General features: G+C 42.3%; 1 protein-coding gene across 3 annotated transcripts in view; it reads left to right on the forward strand.

The window, feature by feature from the left end:
- The window catches only part of MTHFD2L (methylenetetrahydrofolate dehydrogenase (NADP+ dependent) 2 like), a 62,122-nt gene extending 41,410 nt beyond the window's left edge, over positions 1–20,712 (forward strand). For 2 of the 3 annotated variants that reach the window (XM_075929375.2, XM_025185810.3), the window contains exons 6-8: positions 5,047–5,139; positions 10,183–10,308; positions 19,109–20,712. In XM_075929375.2, the coding sequence (XP_075785490.2) occupies positions 5,047–5,139; positions 10,183–10,308; positions 19,109–19,221 (332 nt within the window). In that variant the 3' untranslated portion in view covers positions 19,222–20,712. Of the gene's footprint in view, positions 1–5,046; positions 5,140–7,814; positions 8,090–10,182; positions 10,309–19,108 lie in introns of those variants that run through there. The other variant, XM_075929376.2, reaches the window with a different exon arrangement.
- Positions 20,713–22,742: the final 2,030 nt, after the last annotated feature.

Consider the following 22,742-nt stretch of genomic DNA (forward strand, 5'->3'; position numbering starts at 1 on the left):
GGGGCGGGGCCGTGCGTCCTGGGGCACGCCAGGGGCGGGGATGCCCTTGCACCCAGCGCCAGCATGTGCCTCAGGGCCGGGGCCGGGACCGCCCGGGACCGGCGCCACCGCACGCCTGGGGCCGGCACCGGCGCCGCATGTGTCCCGGGGCTGGGGCTGCCAGAGCACACCAGGCGCCGGTGCGTGTCGCATGCCTGGGGCCCGCGCCTCCAGTGCGCCGGGGGCGGGGCCGACCCAGGTTGTCAGTGGGCGCGCACAAATGCCCCGGCGGGCGCCATGGCGCCCGCGGGCACCGTGTTGGGGACCACTGCCATAGACCTTCAGTAGAAACATTAAAAGGCTTTCTTCTTCATCCTAAGAACCCAATCACTACAATAAATGCAAATCCTTAAACAATGAATCTTTGAGGAATGTAAAACTGGATGGTATCAGTAATCTGATTGTTATTTTCTAGAGATTGACAGGTTTCTCTTAACATTGAAAAATTTAGGGACACAGAGTTATCTTTGTAGAGAGATACAAAAACTTGTTCAGCTTCATCCAGTCAGGATTAGCTTGTATCAGTGTTCCTGATGAGGAGTCTCCCATATCTAAAAGTTTTGATAAATGGATACAAATTCTTTACAGACTTATGGGTCTCTCTTCCTGTACTGGATTCAACTATAATGGTATATTTCTGGAAATCCTTCTGTCCTGCAGATGGCGACACCTCCCTATATGATCTCTCTGACAGGAAAGTTGACATAGGCCTTGGAAAGGCAATTGTATTCTTCCCTAGAGACTTGTTGCTGAATCACTCCACCAGCCCACAAGAGTGCGCATGTGCATGCGCGCGCGCGCACACACACACACACGTTTATTCTTGCAGGTTAGATAATGGTGTATAGAAAATATATAATGGCGTATAGAAAATATGCTGTTTTAACTGAACCACAAAATAAACAGAAAAGCTCCCTACTTTTAGGTTCATACAAGTCTTGTGGTAACTTCTGTGCAATCCAAGTCCTCGTTCTTTTGCTTTAGGGATTGCCTAAAGACAAATCCTTCAGGGATTGCCTAAAGACAAATCCTTCATCAGAAGCTCTAGGGAAAGCCTGCAATGTTCATCCTTGAAAGATTATTAAGTTTTTAGCCTATTGTTGACTTTGCAGCATCTACAGCCAGTAAACCAGTAGCTCAAAAGGCTGTGAGATTAAGTACATGAGAGAACGATTTTTGTTTTTTGTGTGTTTTGTTTTCATAAGCAAAGCTGGCATTTCCTGTCTTCAGAGAAAGTTTCTTTGATGAAACTAGGTGTGGAAGGAGAGAGACTTTTCAGCTGTATAAAGTCTTGCTTTCTAAAATCCTAATGAGAACTGTACCCATATTTCTGGTTGCAAAGGTAGCTCTTCTTTCAGCTACACAGCTATGTTTCTCGGTTCTGGATTCTGTAATGTCAGAGTCTATATTTCCAAGGGAATGGGAACTGGGGACAGCGGTTTCCAATTGCTGCAACATGGATACTTCCTCCTCTGTAGCTTTGTCCCTTTTGATCTTCCCCAAAAAGAGGACAGGTCTACAGCAGTGTTTTTCAACCTTTTAAAAAAAAAAAAAAGTACCCCCAGAGCCAGGCACTCCCAGCCTCCCCTTCTTCCCCCCCCCCCCCCCACTCTAACCCAATGCCCTTTCACTCCCCCAGGGCCATGCACCAGACATATAGTAACCCTACCTTTGAAGTGCCCGCTCCCGCTGTCTGGCCCTGCCTCGGCGGCTTGTCTGCAGGGAGCAAGTGGCCCACCAGCGCCATGCTCACCGTGTGGAGCTGTGCACTCCCACCCCAGCCTGGCGCCTCCTCTAGAGCAACTGCCCCCCGCTCTACGCCACTGATGGGGAAGGGGGGAGGTGTCCTTTGGAACAAAGCTCATTGTGCCGCTTCACCACCTTTTAGCTCCTCTCCACAGCGCCATGGGGAAGGGGCGATGGGGATGCATTGTAGTGAGCAGCTGGCCGGGGTTGAGGTAAATGGTGCGTCTCCAGCTTCAGCTGCCCTGAGATCAGGGGTAGGGGCAGCTCAGCTGGGGCATGACTTATGCTTGTAGGAGTTGTGTTGCACACATTCCAGTAGCTCCACAGCATTATCAGTTCCCGCACTTGGTAATGGGGAATGATTGGTACCAGCATAAAGCTCTTTCATTCCGGATAGCATCTGTACCTCAGGCTGTTTTCCAGAGTCTAGACTGTCCTGGCAATGTGAAGCAGTGAGTGTTCTCTCTTGAAGTCTCAGCAATTATGGGTCAATGCGGACCATTTATATCAATGGGGAACATGGAAACCCATAGTGCTAATTTCCTAAGAGGAGATCTGGTTCTTCTGCAATTTGGGTGAAATAATCAAAGTCAGCTGCAGACAGGCTTTGTCCTTGGATCCAGAATTTGATTATGGAAACCATCCACCCTCTCTTTAACCCCCTAATCATTTTTTTTTCTGTCCATTTCCTGTCACCTAGAATGATGTTTAGCCAGCTATCCAGATTTCCCCCCCAGGGACCGCATCAACAAAAAATCTAAGTGCTGAGCAATTAGATCAGATCTGTATGCTAATGTCCAGAGGGTACAATAGGGGATTCACCCTTTCCAGTTTCTGTGAGTTTATGCTTGTTTGTTTCCTTTGGACTTGTTTGGCTCTCTCTTTTTTCTCCTGTTTGTTTTTAACATTGGTTATGGATAAGCTTTAACAGATAGGTGGGTTTTGCAACCGCTTTTTAAATTATCTGTGTAAGCTCCTCTGGTCCACTGATTCAATGAAACTGTTCCCACACTCTGGGTGTCTCCCTGCCGCCAATTACTGTAGTGTTCATGATTCACTCCTCCTGTGGGAGAGCACAGACAGTACAGGCATGTACTGGAAGAGGGAGTGATCTTCACATTAAGGCAGATATAAGAAGGATGGATCAGGAAGAGGAGCAAGGAATCCAGTGAGGGCGTAATTTGAAGGCAAAGGAAGAAAAGTGTGTCAATGAGATGAGGTGCTGATTTAGTCAACAATACATGCTCCTGAGGGGTCAGAGCAGGTGGCAGGGGCTGAAATAGTGAAAATTATCATCTACAATTTTAAGAGGAGATGGAAGGTAAAAAACATAGGGTGAAACAGGTTCAGCATATGCAGGGAAGATAGCAAAGTGAAAGAGAGCTGGCATCGGTGCCGCGTCTTGGAGGAGTCTACTTTGCTCACTGTTACCTTCACTGCTTTCCCAATTATCTCCTTGCTTTTGGAAGACAATCAGGAAGCTTGGTTCCCATGCTCACAAACGTCCTCAGGTTTGCGTGATGGGATGCTCTCAGGTTTTCTGTCAGGAGCCACACAGAGTATGGCTTTTCACTTAGAATCATAGGGTTGGAAGAGACCTCAGGAGGTCATAGAGTCCAACAGCTAGCAGTAGGAGCCATGCAAGTGCTGTCCTGGCCCAATTACATACACCCATACAAGAACAGGTCTCCAGAGCTTCTGAGTTTGGCCAAAAGACTGTAGGCCTCCATTTGCCATGTGTGCAAATTCTTCCTATTGTCTCTAGCACAGATGAGTGATCAGCTCTTTGTTTGAGAGTAGATGGAGCGGAGATGGTGGAACAAGCAATGGGGGGGAGCAGAAATTGAGATTTGGGAGGCATTTTCTTTCCTACTTTATGGTATCTCTATTAATGGAATAATATGTGTCTGGTCAGTATGAGACGAGCTATCCTGGTGCTACTCCTGGTGTTTAGGAGAGGAAGGCATAGCACAGGCAAGGTGCTTCACTTGATAATACTATGTGTTTTGATCTGGCTGATTTCTTCCCTAAGTGGGCAAAGTGACAGGCATTCTCAAGACAGCCCAACAGGAATTTTAACACTGTTGTTAATTGTTTGGGGTATGTAGGTTTCTAAAAAAAATCCCTCACCTTTCTGAAATCTACTAGGGCCACTGCAATCAACAGGAATATTCCATGTGCTCAGTGGTGCTGACAGCCTCCGTGGGCCCCTGAGCAAGTCTGGCTCTGCACTCCTGGAAGTGAGGGGGCTGAGGGTGGAAGGGGTGGAACCAAGGGCAGTCAGCCCTCAGCGCTTCCCAGAGCCTGGCACAACTGCCCCCCAGCCCTTAGCACTGCCGGAGCATGTCGCTCTCCTGCAGCAATTTAAAGGGCCTGGAGCTCTGGCCTCTACCTTTGAATCACCAGGCCCTGTGGCAACTGCCCCTTTGTTCCCCCTGTTGGCAGGCCTGCATGCACTGGCCTCCAACATGAAACCATTGGTAGCTGGGGCAGAGTTTTTTGTAAGCAGAACATCCTTGACAGTAGGCTTCCATATTGCTGTCATAACTCCCAGCAATCCCCGTGCGATCCATAGAGCCCTGGATGCCTCCTTCCGATGTGAGGAACCATTTACAAATCTGAAGGGAAGTATCAGCAAGAATGGATGCTGTTCCTGTTGCTGCTAATTACCACTGGTTGCCCTTTTGTATATTCTAACCTCTCCAAAACATATATTTAAAAACTAAACTCAGACCTGCAGGAAATGCAGAGACATGAAGGTAACTCTGCTGTTGCCTCAAGTTGTTGACTAGAGAAATCCATGTTCTCCCTCAGAATTTGTGCCACGGCATGGCAGGAGAGGCGGACAGCAGGCGCAAAGAGAAAAATGACCCAAAGCAGATGAGGAGAAATTATAAACATAATCCCCTTATATCAAACGTTTTAGGTTGTGATAATTGAAAGAGTCTTTAAAATGCTAACCTCATACCACATAGGGCCAGATTCATTCCCATGCAATTCCATGAAATGCAGTACCATTAACCCAGGAAGAAATTTAGTCCACACTGTTGAAAGGCATAAAGCAAGTATAGTTGTTTAAGGGTGAGAGTTATGTGCTTTGCTCTTCTTTGTATGTGTGGGAAGGCAAACAAGGTATTCTGCATATCCTGAAAAAAGGGGTCAGATCATAAAAGAAATATATCTGAGTCATTTACACATATTAATAAATACTTTGTGGGAATTTTATAAATGACAATAAATTGTGAATATTGTACATTACAGGTGATGCTACAGTGACGATTACTCACAGATATACTCCAAAAGAGCAGCTGAAGATCCATACCCAACTAGCTGACATTATAATAGTAGCTGCAGGTAATACGAAGTGTCCTTAATACCACAGTGGCAAATGTTAAAAACTGACTAGGTGCTAATTTTACAGTATAAAAGTGTTACCTAAGCAGGTTATGATCCTGCTTGCTGAGGGAGCTTCGGTGGGTCTGCTTGTTTTAAGTAAGGGAAGATATGTGGTCCTCCGTTCTTGCCTGCATATTTGCAGATTCATAAACTAGTTTCTCATCATGAATGACACCTTTCCTTTAGGGAAGCTTAAGGGTGAACTCAGGAATGGAAACCAATCACTGCACAGCTTATACGGGTATAATTATATAAACTAAAACACTTACTGTGCAGTACAAAAATGGTGACTCATTTGACTTCTGACAGTAGGGTTTCCTTAAATCAGCTAGAGGCCACGTTCGGGTAACAATGGTATCTTTCTTTCGCTTATTGGAATTAAGGGTAGTCTTGGCAAATTAAATGCGGTTGTTTTGATATGGTGTATTATTCATCCCTGGTTGGTGCAATTGCAGTATAAAGAGGTAAATGGAAGAATGGGCTGTCAACAGACTGGAGCTTCTATAATTAGTAACCGGCAAGTTTAGTGGTTTGATATTACTGAAGATATAGACAGAAATACTTGCCTTTTGATTTGGCTTTTCTTTACCAAATAACTAATCAGAGTTCCAACTTTGGGTGGCAAACCTTGTTGGGTTAATCATGTTTTTAATCCTAAGAAGTTTATAAACCAGTTTGGCCAATGTCTGTTCAGTTCTATTTTTTTCACAGCGGTCCTTCAGACCCCTCTTGGAGCAGGCAGGGTTTGTGTCCTTCCGCTTTCCCCATCACTCCTCTACACTTGAAACCCCAAGTCATGCTAACAGATGAATAGGGATGGGTATGGCTTACTCAGACACTTCTCATTGCTGTTCCATTTTGCAGTGAGGTGCCGCTTTCCCTCACAGGCTAAATGTATTTCCTTCTTCACGTGCCAGCTTAGGAGCAAGAAAACAAGCTCAGATCTCCCACATGGTGGTTACTAGACTGTGCACCAGAATTCTCAACGAATAAGTGGGAATTACTAGTGGACATGGAATCGTTTTCTTTAGCATGGCCATGTAGATAAAAGCTTCTCAGCAGTTCTTGAGAACTTACAGTCAGGATTTAACTGAACACAGTGTGTTGCTGGCCATGCTTGCAATTCAGCTGTGTTCAGGATCGATTCAGTGGCCCTTGTGCCTTGCGTCTTTTCATCATGTCACTTGTCATGTTCCTCTAACATCACTCATTACACAATATGAGGTATATCTGGAATGATGAAAAAACGTCGGGCTAGATTGTGCAAAGTGCACACAGTCCTGCACTGGGTGTGGCATGGAGCTGCACAGCCGCGGTGTAAGCTCAGGGGGAGAGTGCGCCTTAGGAAGGCAAAGTTCCTTGAAGTTTCCCTGAGTTCACAGGAACTGTGTGGAATGCATCTTTCTCTGGGGTGGTATGCTCTTCCCACTGATGTGCCTGGCTTGCTCTGCTGCTAAAACGAAGGGAGTTCAGGGCATGAACCTACTTCCTCCCCACTCCTTTTGTGGTGGGACCACAGTTGTGGGAGGCCTGTATGTGGAAAGTGCCAGGCAGAGGTGGCAGGCTTGCAAAAATGTTTGTGATGCCCAGAATGCCCAGAACCTGCGTCCCTCCCCGACTCAAACTCTTCCCCCTACTGCCTGCCTAAGAATGTGGGTGGGGGAAGGGTGTGTTGCTCTGGGAGGGAGTTTGGGTGCAGGCTCTGGACTGGAGCAGGGAATGTGTGGACTTAAGGGGGGCAGGCTCTGGGAGGGAATTTGGAGATTGAGGTACAGGATGGGGTGCACAGGGCAGGCTCTGGGAGGGAGGATGCATGCTGGCTGTGGCCTGGGGCAAAAGGTGGGGGTCCTGGGAGTAGGCTCTGGGAGAGAATTTGGGGACTGGAGGGGGAGAGGGAATTTGGGGTGGGATGGGGACATGGGAGAAGAGGGTGCAGGCTCAGGAGGGAGTGGAGTGCACTACAGGGTATGGAGGGGGAGTGCCCCACTTGCATGGAGGCACCCTCCTCTGGCAGTGGCTCTTGGGAAGTTGGAGATGTCTGGGTGCTGCTGCCCCCAATGTGCTCCCTGCCACGCTCCAGTGACCCTGCTGGCAATGCAGCGGGGTTAGAGCAGCTTCCAGCCACTCGCTCACCTCCACTGCTGACATGTGCGTCCCTCTCACCGGGGGGAGCAGGGCCAGGGTCTCAGTGTTCTGCTTCAGTTTTTGTGGAGCCCAGCACTGGACCAAGAATTTCTGGTGTCAGGTCTCCACGGGTCCATATAACTTACCGCCTATGAAGTTGTTGGCCTATGGGGTTAATAAGAGTTGTAGAATAAGACTTTATCCCTATGCCATTCAGATATTTCCCCCATAAGACTTTGGAGTTGTCCTATTACCGGTACAACTTCCAATGTATCGTGCAGTGGTTTGATGAAATAGACATAGGCCACCACCTCTCAAAAGTTATTGGAAAGCATATTAGAAAATTCGCCTTTTTCAACATTGTACCTAGATTTTCAGGCTCATCTATTTACAGTATAGAGAGAGAAATGTGTCCCCCCATCTCTCACATAGCATTCCCTTTCTCCTCTAAAACTGGTTGCATACAGAAATACTCATTTTTTTGCTTTCTGTGTTCCTGTTTCCCACAGGTCTCTCAAATCATTCCTGCCAGCTAATTGGATCAGAGAAACCCATTACATAATACCTCTGAGAGATACTGCAGATGTTCATTCAAATATTGTAAAATAGAACATATTGCTAAAGAGTGGCAGAGTCAGAAGTTAATGGAAGTGTTCCCATAACTCACAAAGCAGGGTGTATTTTATTTTAAAGATGGGTTGATCTTCTCCTTTAAAAAGTGGGGTGTTATGTAATATAATTGGTAAAAAAAAATTGAAAACAGCTTTGAGTGGGTACCCTTAAAGGAATGACATGTTATTCTTATTAGACCATGTAAAATAGAATGTGTAGGTAATGTACAAGTGTTTCTATATTTTTCAATACCATATAATGGTGTAGGTGTCATATAACATTTGTCTTCACAGTCATGGGAACTGTTAGTTAACCATCTACCTAGCTAGGAACAAGCTGATGTCTAGTCCAGAGGTGACCCATGCCTACAGAAAGAGGGAACAAAGTGAGGCCACCCGGATTCAGCAGTTAAAATCTAGAGGGGCATATGACCCATCTAGGGGGGCACATATACCCCATATCCTCCCACGCATCCTATGTTGCTAGTCAGATCAGTTGCTGTTGTCTCTAAAGTCATAGCAATAAGTTACATTACAAATATAACATATTAGAAGGTTTACTTGGCATTGCTCGGGTCCTTAACTCAACTCAATTTTTGTTTTATTGGAAAATACAATGGAGATGTACATCCTCCATTTCAATCATTGCTTTGGGGCGGGGCTAAGCATGCAGGTGGCTCCAGCGAGAGAGGACTACCCCAGCCCTCTCTCACCACAGCAGCCTGGGACCAGGTGAGAAGCGCCTCTCCATGGCTGCTGCAGCTCCAGCCAGCACAGCCAGAGGAGGGGTGCACGTTCCCTGGATTGGACAGGTCCAGATTCATCTGCCCACTGCACTCTGCAGCCAGAATGAGGAATGGAGCAAATTGTGCACTTTCCCCTCGCTCCCTGACAAAGGGGAACAGCCAGAAATGTTCCCGTATGAATCAGGGAGAGAGGAGGGAGGGGAGCTGCAGCCCCTCCCATCCTCTCTAAAGCACATCTATAGAGTGGGAGACTCAGGGCTGGGGCAGCCCTAGATATGGGGGGCGGAGGCATACTCCCATCCAGCCCCTTTGACCCACTTGGTGATTTTTGTCTCGCTTCTATATGGTTTTAGGAGAAGCAGTCCCATTTCAGGCACATCCTGTTTTCCTAACATAACCAAACCCTTGCTTTAAGCTATAGTAAGAGGAAGCTGTATACCAAATTTGGTGGTCCTAGCTCTTGCCATTTCTTGAACAAATGAACACAGACAGACAAATGCTCAAATATATTATAGATTAAGTGGCCGAACTATCATCTCTCATGTGTGGTTCTTTCATCTTCTCTCTGAGGTGGGGGGAAATAATGTAAGGCTTTGTCTTTATATTTATTATGTGTTTTTATTAGTGATGGCTGATTGAAGATGTGCACCTTGCACTTGAATTGAATTCAAGTTTCTCACTTGCTCAGGGCTCTATGCCCTGGTGGACTGAACTGCTATAGTCCAGCTAGAAGACGATGAATGAATGTATTACTGAGGCCAAGTAATCATCCAACAGGATGGGATGCAATCTCCTAACTAGCCATAGGTAGTAGCATGATTTATTAGTGTTATAGAGGTTGTTCTGGACATGCTTAGCATCAGCATGGAATCCAAGAGCACTCCTAAATGTGGACTGTCTAACCTGTGAGCGTGTGTGTATCTTCAGCCACAGGAGATTGTTTCATAGCTGCAAACATCTTTGTGTTTACTTCTGCCAATAGCATAACATCAACTAGCTGAGGTTTATAGTTGTTCTTCATCCATGAACTGATCTCAGTCAGGTACTGGGTTAGCTTTGTGACAGTGGTGTTATAGGTAGTGAAAGATAAGAGTTGTGTGTCCCCTGCATATCTTGAGTCCACAATGTCTTGCTAGATCTCATAGTGGCTGCATGTAGATATCAGACAGGTGCAGTATTTTATCTGCTTCTAGAATAGTAATGTTGCTTTGACACAAATTTTAAGTTAACAATATTGCATGCTGTTCAGGCAAATGGTTGGAATGTCAAGTGTCTTACAGTTAAATATATGAAATCAAAGAATCCAGGAATGTGCTGTAGAATTTTGATATAGCCTAATTTAAATTATTTACTCAATTTAGACACAGCATCTTGACATCTTTTCTGACCCTCATAGACACTTAATCTCCCCCACCCCACCCCGTCCCAAAACCAGATTTCCTGCTTTTTGCTATAAAAAAGAGTAGATTACCTAAGTCTGTATCTGGATGTGTTAATCAAATATTTTTTTATGATTTCAGGTATTCCAAAGTTGATTACAGCTGATATGGTTAAAGAAGGTGCAGCTGTAATTGATGTGGGCATCAATCATATCCTTGACCCTCTGACTGGGAAAACCAGATTAGTAGGGGATGTGGACTTTGAAGGTAAGAACTGGATAAATTGGGTTTAAGGTATCTAGTTATCTTAAAAAATGAGCGAAAGTGAAATTAATTTGTCAAATAAAATGTTTTCTTCTCATCTGAAGAAGCATATTGAAGAAGCCAGAAGTTGTATCTAAGCTTAATAGGTACTCCATTAAAGAGCCAAAGACTGATTGTTTTTAAAGGAGACTGGTCTGTATAATTATAAAACACATGCTGGCACTGAGGGGAAGCAATGGCAAAAGTCTGTGGTGCCACCTGCTTTCCAAGTTTCCCTGCTCCCTTTAGACCTCTTGTGTCTATGACCACTAAGGCCATAGTACTGTAGCCCATCGATCTAAGTTATACAGCTTCAGCTACATTAATAACATAACTGAAGTTGCCGTACTTAGATCTACTTAACTGCAGTGTCTTCACTGTGGTGAGTCTGGCAGATGCTCTCCCGTCAACTCTGCCTATGCTCTTTGTTTTGGTGGAGTACTGGAGTTGGCTGGAGAGTGCTCGGTGGTCAGTTTCTTGCATCTATAGTAGACGTGATAAATCAACCCTTGCCAGATCAGGCGCTGCCCATTGATTCAGTGGGTACTGTAGACAAACCTAAGAGAAACTATTCCCATTCCTCAACAACTTAGGGACTCCTATGGCATATAGTATGTATTATGGTATCACTGGTCAAGCTACTGCTGTTAAGGTTTTCTCCACACTTCCACTGGAATACTGTATTTTGCTTAAGTAATTTTCTCCTACTAAGACTTGCTATATATAAATCGTTTGTTCCAGAAAATATCCATGCAAACAACCCTATCTTAGATCACAAATGACAATGTGCACATGGATCTCGTTTTACTTTCCTATTTTATGCAATGTATTGCCAAACAACTGCACAATGCGTCTTCTTTAACAATGTCTGCTTAAGAGAAACTCTAGACTGGAATAGCAGGATTGTTACAGTTCAGAATTAAAGTTTATTAGCAGAGCTGTGTGTGGGAAGCTTGTGCCTATCCATATTCTAGCTTTTGGTCCCTCATTTTGAAATGCACAAAATTCATTTACATTTTTTTTAATTAGTCTTGGCATACAAGCTCTGAGTCCAACAGCACAATTGTATTCAAAATGTTTTTAAAAACTACTATAGCTTCACATACATTTAAACTAGACAATCTCCTGTTTGTTTTACTCTCACACATAACAATCTATCGAAATCAATGAAATTACTCTGAGTAGAGCAGCAGGTTTCATCCTAGATATATTTTGGACACATATGTGAATTTGTATAATTGCATGTTTAAAATAGCGATGTATAGAACATTATAATTGTAGCAAATAGCTCTCTTCGCTTTCAGCTTTATATGGTACCATTTTACCATTCTTTACTTATTACAAAAAATGTTACATAGATGTTCAGAACTGCAACAAAATGTAGTAAAGTTCCACAAATTACTATTATGTACAGGGAAACATAATTTGCTTTTAAACACATTTTAAATGTGTAAGCCACATTTCTCTTGACTTCTTAAAAGATTTGCCTGACACTCTGAATACAGTATAAAACTATATCCAGATGTCCAGGTCATGATTCAAAGTTTCTGTATATGCAGACATATTGCTGTGCTGTGTATGTCTTGACAAGTTCTGCTGTGGGTTGTTCCTCAGGATTACCTGGGGTGAGGGAAGATCCCAGAAGGAGGGAGGAACTTTATTCACTTTGTTCACTTGGGTTATGCCACTGAAGTTACAGGTAGTACTTAGTTGCATATTGCCATAGGGAAATTATTTTGTTTTGATTAATGATTTAGTGAAACTTTCACCGATACTAATGAACCAGCAACAATCTAATGCACATAGGCTGTAAAGTAAAACTTTTGTATACAAATTATTTGACTGAGAGGTTAAAAGGTAGAGAAAGCCATTATAGCAAATGAACATTATATCGTAATCATATTCTGGGTTATTAAATATTTCCATTTTTCTTTAAGATGCTTAAGCTACATATGAGTTTTTACTCATAGTATCTTCAACTGAGCAGCATATCATACTGCGAATAAATTGATTCCCTGAATTATAATCAGTTAGTATACAAATCTCACCATTTGGCTGAATTTCATATTTATATACATCTGATATTTTTTTAAGTTGAATATCAGAAGCTTTAAATGGCCAGCACCAATATGCAGTTAGAATTTACAGTGTCACCTGGCTCCAGCCTCCCTGTCTTTGCTGTTCCCCATCCTTTATATAGAAAAATATGCATTAGAACTGAAAGAGGGGAATTAACTCTCTTTTGGCAATCCAAATGTAAATTTCCTTTAAGAGAAAGGTATAAGTGTGGCTTGGATTAATCAAGCAGGATGCTTTGAGGTCACCTGTGGCGTTAGTACCCTTTAACAGTAGGGTAGTTGCCATTTCATAGCTAACATCTTGGATTCCCTGCTCTGACAATACTGAAAGATGCTATTTTAAAGTAAAATAAGCTTTTGATGCTTTAAAAGTAGACAGTGGGGTGAATTCCCACCTCTGAGGGAGGGAGTTCGGGGTGGTTCTCTAGACCTATTTTTGAAGGTTTTTATAAAGTTTTACTTTGTGGTATTTATAAAGCTTATCTCTGTGCTCAGGGAAACTACAATACAACAAAGCTTTCATGCTGCACATTTGAGTGAAGATAAGGATCAAAATCATGAGGTGTTCATATTTATTTCTCCCCCACAATATAAGGAAAAACCAGATATCTGATGGAACTTAAAGGAAACAACCATACAGATGGTGATAGGGAATAGTTGTGCAACATACAAAACATTGTATCATTAGCCTGTGGCACTCCTTTCCACAGAGCATCATTAAAGTAAATAGCTTAGTAAATTTCAAAAGAGAAATAAGTATTTTGGTACAGCCCAACACATGCAGCACTTTATCGTGCACCAAGTATTCTGTGTACAGGAGTTGATGTCGAAGGATCACTGTGTTTGCATTTTTAAGTATTTCTTCTTTTTACTCCTAGGGGAGATTTTCAAAACCACCTGAGGGGCTTAAGCACAGGTTCCACTGGCTGTCAGTGAGACGTGTGTTCCTAATCCCCTTAGATGCTTTTGAAAACCTCCACTCCTGCAAATCAGAGACAAGTGAATTCTGTCCGCCTCCTCCCCCCACAAGCTCACAGAATCATAGAATAGAATCATAGAATAATAGGACTGGAAGGGACCTCGAGAGGTCATCGAGTCCAGCCCCCCGCCCTCAAGGCAGGACCAAGCTCCGTCTACACCATCCCTGACAGATGTCTATCTAACCTGTTCTTAAATATCTCCAGAGAGGGAGATTCCACCACCTCCCTTGGCAATTTATTCCAATATTTGACCACCCTGACAGTTAGGAATTTTTTCCTAATGTCCAATCTAAACCTCCCCTGCTGCACTTTAAGCCCATTACTCCTTGTCCTGTCCTCAGAAACCAAGAGGAACAAATTTTCTCCTTTCTCCTTGTGGTACCCTTTTAGATATTTGAAAACCGCTATCATGTCCCCCCTTAATCTTCTTTTTTCCAAACTAAGCAAGCCCAGTTCATGAAGCCTGGCTTCATAGGTCATGTTCTCTAAACCTTTAATCATTCTTGTCGCTCTTCTCTGTACCCTTTCCAAGTTCTCCACATCTTTCTTGAAATGTGGCGCCCAGAACTGGACACAGTACTCCAGCTGAGGCCTAACTAGTGCAGAGTAGAGCGGCAGAATGACTTCACGAGTTTTGCTTACGACACACCTGTTGATACAACCTAGAATCATATTTGCTTTTTTTGCAACAGCATCACACTGTTGACTCATATTCAACTTGTGGTCCACTGTGACCCCTAGATCCCTTTCCGCCATGCTTCTTCCTAGACAGTCACTTCCCATCTTGTATGTATGGAACTGATTGTTCCTTCCTAAGTGGAGCACTTTGCATTTCTCTTTATTAAACCTCATCCTGTTTACCTCTGACCATTTCTCAAACTTGCTAAGGTCATTTTGAATTATGTCCCTATCCTCCAAAGAAGTTGCAACCCCACCCAGTTTGGTATCATCTGCAAACTTAATAAGCGTACTCTCTATCCCAATATCTACATCATTGATGAAGATATTGAACAGTATGGGTCCCAAAACAGACCCTTGCAGAACTCCACTTGTTATCCCTTTCCAGCAGGATTTAGCACCGTTAACAAAAACTCTCTGACTACGGTTATTCAGCCAATTATGCACCCTAGTTCAGGTTGGGTCTTTTCTCAATACTGACTTTTAATGTGCCTGGGATATCCTTACCTAAAAATCTTCTTTTCCCTTCCTTCTTCCAGTATCTGGGGTACCATAGATTTGGCAGGAAGGCTGCAGTCTGTGTCAATAAGGACGTTGTAGCAGATAGTAAATTTGATGGCTGCAACAATTCAATATTTGTACGAACGCTTAATTTGGCTCAATATGCTTACTACAACCCAAACCTATTAAAGCCATTTTTCTATCTAGATGTTGCTCAAATTCACACATTCACTCACTCAGGTAGTTCTGATTCTGGATCTGTTCTTTAGTACCAAAAGAGACCGTGCCCTTTGAAAGCAATGACAGAGGTGGCTATTGGGCACCTCTGACAATCAGGTCTTAGCTCCAAAGAAAAAACTTCTGCTGGCCTAGCTGCGTTGGTCAGGCATAGGATGATGTGTGACCCCAGACAGAGCTATGCTGGTAATAGCCCTAAATTGGCAAAACTGAGCTTTTGCCATTATAGCTTATTCAGTCCCCACCCCTTCATTCCCAAACAAACTAAGGGAAAAGCTCAGTTTTGCCATTATAAGCTGCCTTCACACTAGGAGCGAATTGCTGGGCTAGTATATCAGTATAGTTAGACCAGCAAAACACTCTTTGTGTAAAGTATCAGAAGGGTAGCCATGTTAGTCTGGATCTGCAAAAGCGACGAGGAGTCCTGTGGCACCTTATAGACTAACCGAAGTCTTGGAGCATAAGCTTTCGTGGGCAAAGACCCACTTCATCAGATGCAACTGACAAAGTGGGTCTTTGCCCACGAAAGCTTATGCTCCAACACTTCAGTTAGTCTATAAGGTGCCACAGGACTCCTCACCACTCTTTGTGTAGATATATAAGACATTGGTGGATCATATGAAAAACTGGCCAATATCTGCGGACATCTCTGCCATGTAGATTGAAGCTTTTGGTTGTGGAATATCCTCCAGGGTTTGAGTCTATGTATTTGCTCTTTCAGAGCAAAGTATGCAACAGAGAAGATGACGTATTGACCTAAGCATACACAAACAGAGCAGCAAATAAAAACCTGTACCCACCTCCTAAAAACCAATGCTTTGGATATATTTCCTTTCTACCCGTGAGAGGAGTAGAGTTAATGTGAGTAAACAATGAATGATTCTTCCCAGTTACTTCACAGAACACCTACATACTATGGTGCTAGACACTGCACAAACAGCTAGCTAGTTAGATCAGATGTGAGAGAACAAATTTTATGGGCTGGCATTCCTCTGACTTTCACCTATGTAAATCAGAAGTAGCTCCATTAGAAACAATGGAGTTACACTAGTGTGCAACTCCTGTACAAAAATGGTGAATCACAGACTAGATGTTCTCATAGGAAAAAAAAATAGTATTGTATGAAATATGTAATGTAAAAGTTTCATTTTAAATTGATGAGAATTTGGAATAATGTGCTAAATAGAATGTGCCAAGATGCTATTGTGACTATTGTACTTAGACCAACATATGCCTTAGATCAGGGCTACTCAACTTTGGAAACTCTGGGGGCCACAGTGATACTCAAAGCATATGCCGAAGGCCGCAACTTAAGTGTTGTTGCATATACATGCAAATATATATGCAAATAGCTTCTTTCACACTGACAGGCATGAATACAAAGATTAAGGCAAGACTACACAACACACAGGCCCCATGTAAATTTTTTTCACACACATTAATCGCAGGCATTTCCACACAGTGTTGCCCCTTTGAAATGCCGCCGGGGCATTTCAAAGGGGCAGCATGCACAGCTGATCCCGGGCTCTGCTCTGCGCTGTCCCTTTTAAACACTGCAACAGTGTTTCAAAGGAGCAATGCTGCATGGAGCCTGGAGTCAGCTGGAGACTCCGGCTGACTCCAGGCTCCGCATTGTGCTGCCCCTTTGAAACACCACAGTGGCATTTCAAAGGGGCAGCACCACACGGAGCCCAGTGTCAGTTGGACTCTTCTTATTGTTTAACAAAGTGATTAATCGCATGATTAATCATGATTTTTTTTAATCGCTTGACAGCCCTAATAATTATCATTGTTAAACTTTCTACAGGAAAACCATCTTCAGGTTGTAGATTGCATCTCTTTTTGTAAATAAGATGGTATAAATTGCATTCTGAATAGTGCCACAAAGAAATCCATGAAACATCATTTGGAAACAAATTGTTTTTCATTTGAGATACATTCTGTTTTTAATTCACATTAACTTACTCCCCCAAACAGGATAACAATCTTGATATGTGCCAACGTTACTTTGGGCCCAGCTACAGTGCCATTCAATGATTATGACATTGATTGGGAGACTGCAGTGATGTCTTTATTAAAAGAACACACCAAAATTAATAAATGAGTAGAAAGCAGTTTAAAATTCTAGAAGTAATAAAAGAAAAGGCAAATAATGTATCCAAGAATTCTAAGAATTACTGTCATATTTCATCAAATTCATTCTTTTTGTATAATGTAATCAACAAACTTTCATTGCGATTTATGATTCCCTTTTGAAAATCTTTTTAAAAACATGGCTGGTGGCATCAGTCAAGTAATTAAAATCCTATCAACCTTAATTACCACTACTAGATTTCACCCCAGAAGGGGCTTGATTTGATGCTACTGAACTCAGTGGAAACTTTATTGATGGTCAGTGGATGCAGCATCAGACCCTAAGTGCAAAAATAGTGTGGACAGATATCTTCATTGATAATTAATTGTTTGTAACATTAAAATTAACATCCTGTCTATTAAATTAACATCAACCCCTCATTTCCTCTCTGTGGTTTTTTCAAGATATTTTGTGTTACTCACCAACTGAGCACCAGATACAAATAAATTTAATTTTATTCCTCATATTTTTGCTGCCTAATTTTCTAGCCTTTAATCTGCATGGATCTCATATAATGCTTAATTTGAAAATAATGGTACAATTTCACCCCATTGTTGACTTTGGTGGGATATGCCTTTTTACATCAGAGGCAAACATGGTCCACTTAGGAAAAAGAGATGCTGCTTCTTAATCCACCTATATATGCTGTGAATAGATGCCTTTCCCAAACTGTTCTCCAGCAGAGTCCACACGTTATGCAGAGTTCAGCTCAGTGGCAAATGCTGTTTAGCAATTTCAGTTCACTCTGTTCTATTTAATGCATTTGGCAGGAACAACAGGGTTTGATATTTCTGGCAGTTACTTAAGAGCTAGCAATACCAATTCTGAAGCTGGTGCTGGGGAGGTGAAGATATACAACCTGAAAAAATCACAAGCTCTTCAGCATTCTGGAAAGTTTTGTGTGTAGAAATAGAGATGTCACATAGAGTAGCCAGAACTAGCACATAAGTTAATGGTTGCATCATTTGATGGGCTTTCCAAAAGTTAAGTGATTCTCTTGCAAATGCTGATCCAGGAGTTCTATTTGTTAACCTTATGCATAATATACAAGTACAGATTGAACCACTCTAGTCCGGCACTCTCTGGTCTGGAAACATCTGTGGTCCAGCATGATTTTAGTTAGCTAGATGTCCACTTATCATGGGTGTGGCCAAGTTTCCCATGGTCCCATAAAGTTTGTTTACAAGCCACCAGTCTTGGCACTCAGTGTTCTCCGCTGTTATTTAGCTCTAATTTATCCCTTAATGTTTTCTAAGAGCCCAGCAAGCAGTGGAAATGCTGGGAATGCTGCTAGACAATATTGACCTTACGTAGTTCATCAAATTATCTGGTTCGGTACCGGTCAGGTCCTGAGAGTGCTGGACTAGAGAGGTTCAACCTGCAGCGTATTGTGTCAAGAAATTTCATCTCCCAGTGCCAACAGGTTAACATGACCCTGTGTTTTCCATTTCACCTGTGTCCTTAAGGCAATTTTTTAAATGTCCTGGATGCTGACATTAGTATTTCTCATGAGTAATGAAAGAATGTCCTAATCCTGTGTAATGTTTCAGGGTTTGTGACTGGGCTGCTGGTGTAGTTTGCAACTGCTTCTTTGATTTGAAATTTTGCTGGGACTCTGCACAGGCATACGGGTCCGGTCTGCGCGCATAGTCTCCTCTAGAACAAACTGATCATGTAAAACTGATAACCCTGTGAGAATTTATTACTTGAGATACTGGATACGTTCAGCCCCAAGTTTGTCTTTTGGTCTTATCCCAGATCTCTAAGCCATGTTAACCAGTAAATTCCTCTCTTTTTTTTTTTTTTTTTTACTCCTCCCTTTTCTTTGTTGGACAATAAGTATTCTGGCCGCAGGCAGTAGGGCAGGTTGAGGAGAGGGGTTGGACTCACCGGACTCAGTCCTCAACTGCTTCCTTGCTGGTTGTACCTTTTTAGAATGATGGTGGTGAAGGCCCCTCTGTTGCTCTGTCCAACAGTCAGGTGACTTGGACTTCCTTATTTATTTCCCAAGTGAGATTCCCAAACTTTCTTGAGCTGTACCCCTGATTTCCAGCCGACGACATAGTAAAATCATGCACACTTTTGATATAGTAGAGCTTTGGAAAATGTATTGTTTGGAAATATTTTACAGTAATCTCTCTTTTTCTGTTTATTAGAGGTAAAGAAGAAAGCCACCTTTATAACTCCAGTCCCAGGAGGAGTCGGACCTATGACTGTCGCCATGCTCTTGAAAAACACACTCATTACTGCTAAAAAGCTCATTTACTAGAAATGTACTGCAACATTGCAAAATGAATCCAAGTTATTCTATTTATTGATACACAAATCATTTATTTTTACTACAAATATATTTATTTCTACATTATATTTATTTTTTTTCATTTAAAATATTATGAATCGGATGATTTACAAAATGTTACAATACCTTATGTTACCTCCCGCAGCTGAATTGTGAGTAAAACAAAGCGCAGTCACAGCTTTCACATGTTTGGTTTTTCCGTGGGTCAATCTTGTTTAGAAAGAAATGATTAAGAGTAAACATTTCAAAAGCATCTAAGTCCTATTTTCAAAAGCAATTAGTTAGCAGTTCTTAATCAGCTATGAACCTAAACTTCATTGAAATTTAATGAAGCCACTAAGTGCTAGATCACATTTTGAAAATTGAACTTCGGTTTCCATGTCATGTATTTTGAAAATTTTATTCTAAATCTTTAAATCCAAAACTTCTTTTGATGTCAGTTGGAGGTTGTGCATGTACAAGAAATGCAAGGTTCAAACCTAAGATTCAACTGCATGTCAGTAATGCAGAAATCATAAAGGGCTCACATTCACCATGTATGGTTTTAAAATTACAATAAGATTATGCACAAAAGGCCAATTTCTGATCTTATAGACATACCCAAACATAAGTGGGAGCTACGGGCACTAGAGTGGGAACCAGAATTTCGTCTACTTCAAAATCCAGGCTTTGTTAACCAAATGTATTGATTCGCATGCAGTGTGTTGTATTCTTTTAAGCATGCTCAGTGTTTGATGTGTTGTGATCCCACAATGTGATCCTGCCTGGATCACGTAGTAGGATCAGGACTGGGATTAATAAATGTAAATTGTAACCTAATATGGAAATGTGTCACTGGTAACATAAAAGGGAGAAAAAGTTCAACCAGAATGAAATAGTTGTGTTTAAAATTCTGAACTACATTCCCTCTCTCCTTCTGAGATTAGTTTATGTTCTTAATCTCTGCCGTAAGGTCCTATCCTAGACCCATGGGAGTTTTGCTATTAACTTTAGTGACCACAGTTACATACAGAAGGATGACATTGGGAAGAGGACACTACTGCTATAAAAATAAAAGGTAAACTGGGGAGAATAGGGAATATTTATCTGCATTCAAAGAAGGAATAAAAATGTTGATGCTCGCTTATTCGTTCCATGAGAGAGAGGATCGTTTCCAAAACTGAATTAGTCAACAAATACAATGTAAAATTAAAATGGGAATGCCAATAAGTACCAATAATAAGCCATTCTGATGATTGCATATATTAACAATACAGAGTGCCCACTTCAGCTTCCTCTGAAGTCAGAATTGGCCATTGTTTACATCTCTAAATCTCTGTAGAGACATCTTATGATTTACTGTAATCATGAGCCACTGATGTTTGCCAGTAGTTTGTAGATTGTATGAATGAAAAAAGCCCAAATATAATGCTGACTGTTTCTTCAATTTAAAAATGCACTTTATAAAATAAAGAAGTTAGAAAATTACATTGTACTGATTTTTCTTATGATGTTTTTTCTGTTTGGTTTTTACACACCAACTACCTGATATTTTCTCCAACAGTACATACAATACAAAAATATAAAGTAAAAGCATAGATGTATGCTAACATTTTTCTGCATATTTAGAAAAATTAATGGGAGTAAAATTAATGGGAGCCAAAACAGTATAAACCAAGGAAACAAAATTGTTCTGCCAAATGAAGAGAATAAAATTATAATATCGGGAATATGTGTTTTGTAGGGAGAACATTAGGAGTCTCAGGCATAAACAGTGGCAACACCCACGCGCAAATCTGTCCCAGTCCTGCAGATACCAGATTTTGTCTACGCTAGCACTTTAATCTGCAAAACTTCTATCGATCAGGGTGTGAAAAACAGACCTCAGACCAGCACAGGTTTCACCGATAAAAATGCAGGTGTGAACAGCACTTTGCCTTCAGGACAGCATCTCCTGACAACATAGCTACCGTGGCTCATTGGGGTTGGTTTCATTATGCCGGCAGGAGAGCACTGTCCTGCCAGCATAGAGCAGCTACACAGAAGACCTTATATCAATGCAGCTGCAGTGGTACAGCTGTGCTGCTGTAAAGTCCATACTGTAGCCTTAGGCATGGGCTTCAATTTAAATACACACACAAGCATGTGCAGGATCAGGAACAATCCTATTGAACCTACTGATGATAAAGAAGCCATCTTGTGTGTACAGTACTAGTACAGTAAAGTCCCTATTGAGTGAGTAGATGGGTGGATAGATTTAGAAAGTAAAGCTCGCTTGATCCAGCAGTGCTTCTGAGTTGTGACTTACTGGCAAGGGTTATCCACATAGGCAATAAAACACAAGCTGCGCCCCATGAATGACTCAGCACACCTTCAAAAGGTAAACACCTATTGGGTGTATTGTGTTCCCAGGAAAGTGAATTAGAATGGACAACGCCAGCATACATTTCTCTCCCGACAGGTGAAGCTTCTGAATCTAATCCCTTGGATCAGTGAAAAGTACACAACACAGAGAAATAACCTGAGATAGTGAGACTTGTATCACGGTATGTTTACATTGTGAAATGCTAGTCCCTCACTGGAGCTCTCTGTGGAGCAAGTGGACGTGGCTGCTAATGTTCTGTATGACAGTGTACGAGAGGAGCGATGAGACTTCTTGCACGTGTAAGTGCTTGGCTGGCTCAGGGTGTAGTTTAATGCATCCGATTAAATTAGTGACCCTGGCAGGGACTGGTCTTAATTGTAAACACTAATAGAAATGTAACTGATGAAGGACTATCTTCCAGGTATCTGGCCCATCTTAGGTACTTCTGTGGCTGGTTCCTGGTGTCCTTTTGGCCTGAGCTGTTAGCCAATATGCAGGGCCTGGCAGGATTGTTTCCATTAGGAAATAATGGGTGTTACGAGTGAGATAAATGTGTCAATGCAACCCTGTTTGTTTACAAAGAAGGTAAAGGGAGTCCTGTTTCCCTGCACACAATAAAAGCAAACAGAAGGAGTCTGTTTTCTCTCTCGCACCATTTCTACATCTACCTTCCTGTCCTGCCCGAAGAGACGCTCACTTGGCTTCCTTCTGAGGGAGGTCATGCTAACATTTCCTCTCTGGCTTTCTGCTTCTCATTTACATAACTCCAATCAAAGCATGGCTCGGTGCCTGCATTTTCAGGCAGTTCCAAGGAAACTTCTTGGCATGCATGGTTCATGGAATTGTAGAAGATTAGGGTTGGAAAAAGACAGAGAAGGTTACCTTGTCCAGCCCCAACTAAATCATCTCAATAAGAGATGGCCATGTCAAGCCTGGTTTTAAAAACCTTGAAGGCAGATGCCCCTGCCTTTCAAGGTAACCTTTTCCAGTACTTCACCCCTCTCCCAGTGAAATAGTTTTTCCTAATATCTAACCTAGACCTCCCCCACTGCAACTTGAGACCATTGCTTCTTGTTCCAGCCTATGGGTGGGCAATAATTTTTGAGGGGACACTCCAAAATGTTGGGAAGTGGTTAAGTGCTCCACT

The sequence above is a fragment of the Pelodiscus sinensis genome, chromosome 4 (assembly GCF_052426305.1).
Source record: "Pelodiscus sinensis isolate ZL-2025 chromosome 4, ASM5242630v1, whole genome shotgun sequence".
NCBI lineage: Eukaryota > Metazoa > Chordata > Testudines > Trionychidae > Pelodiscus > Pelodiscus sinensis.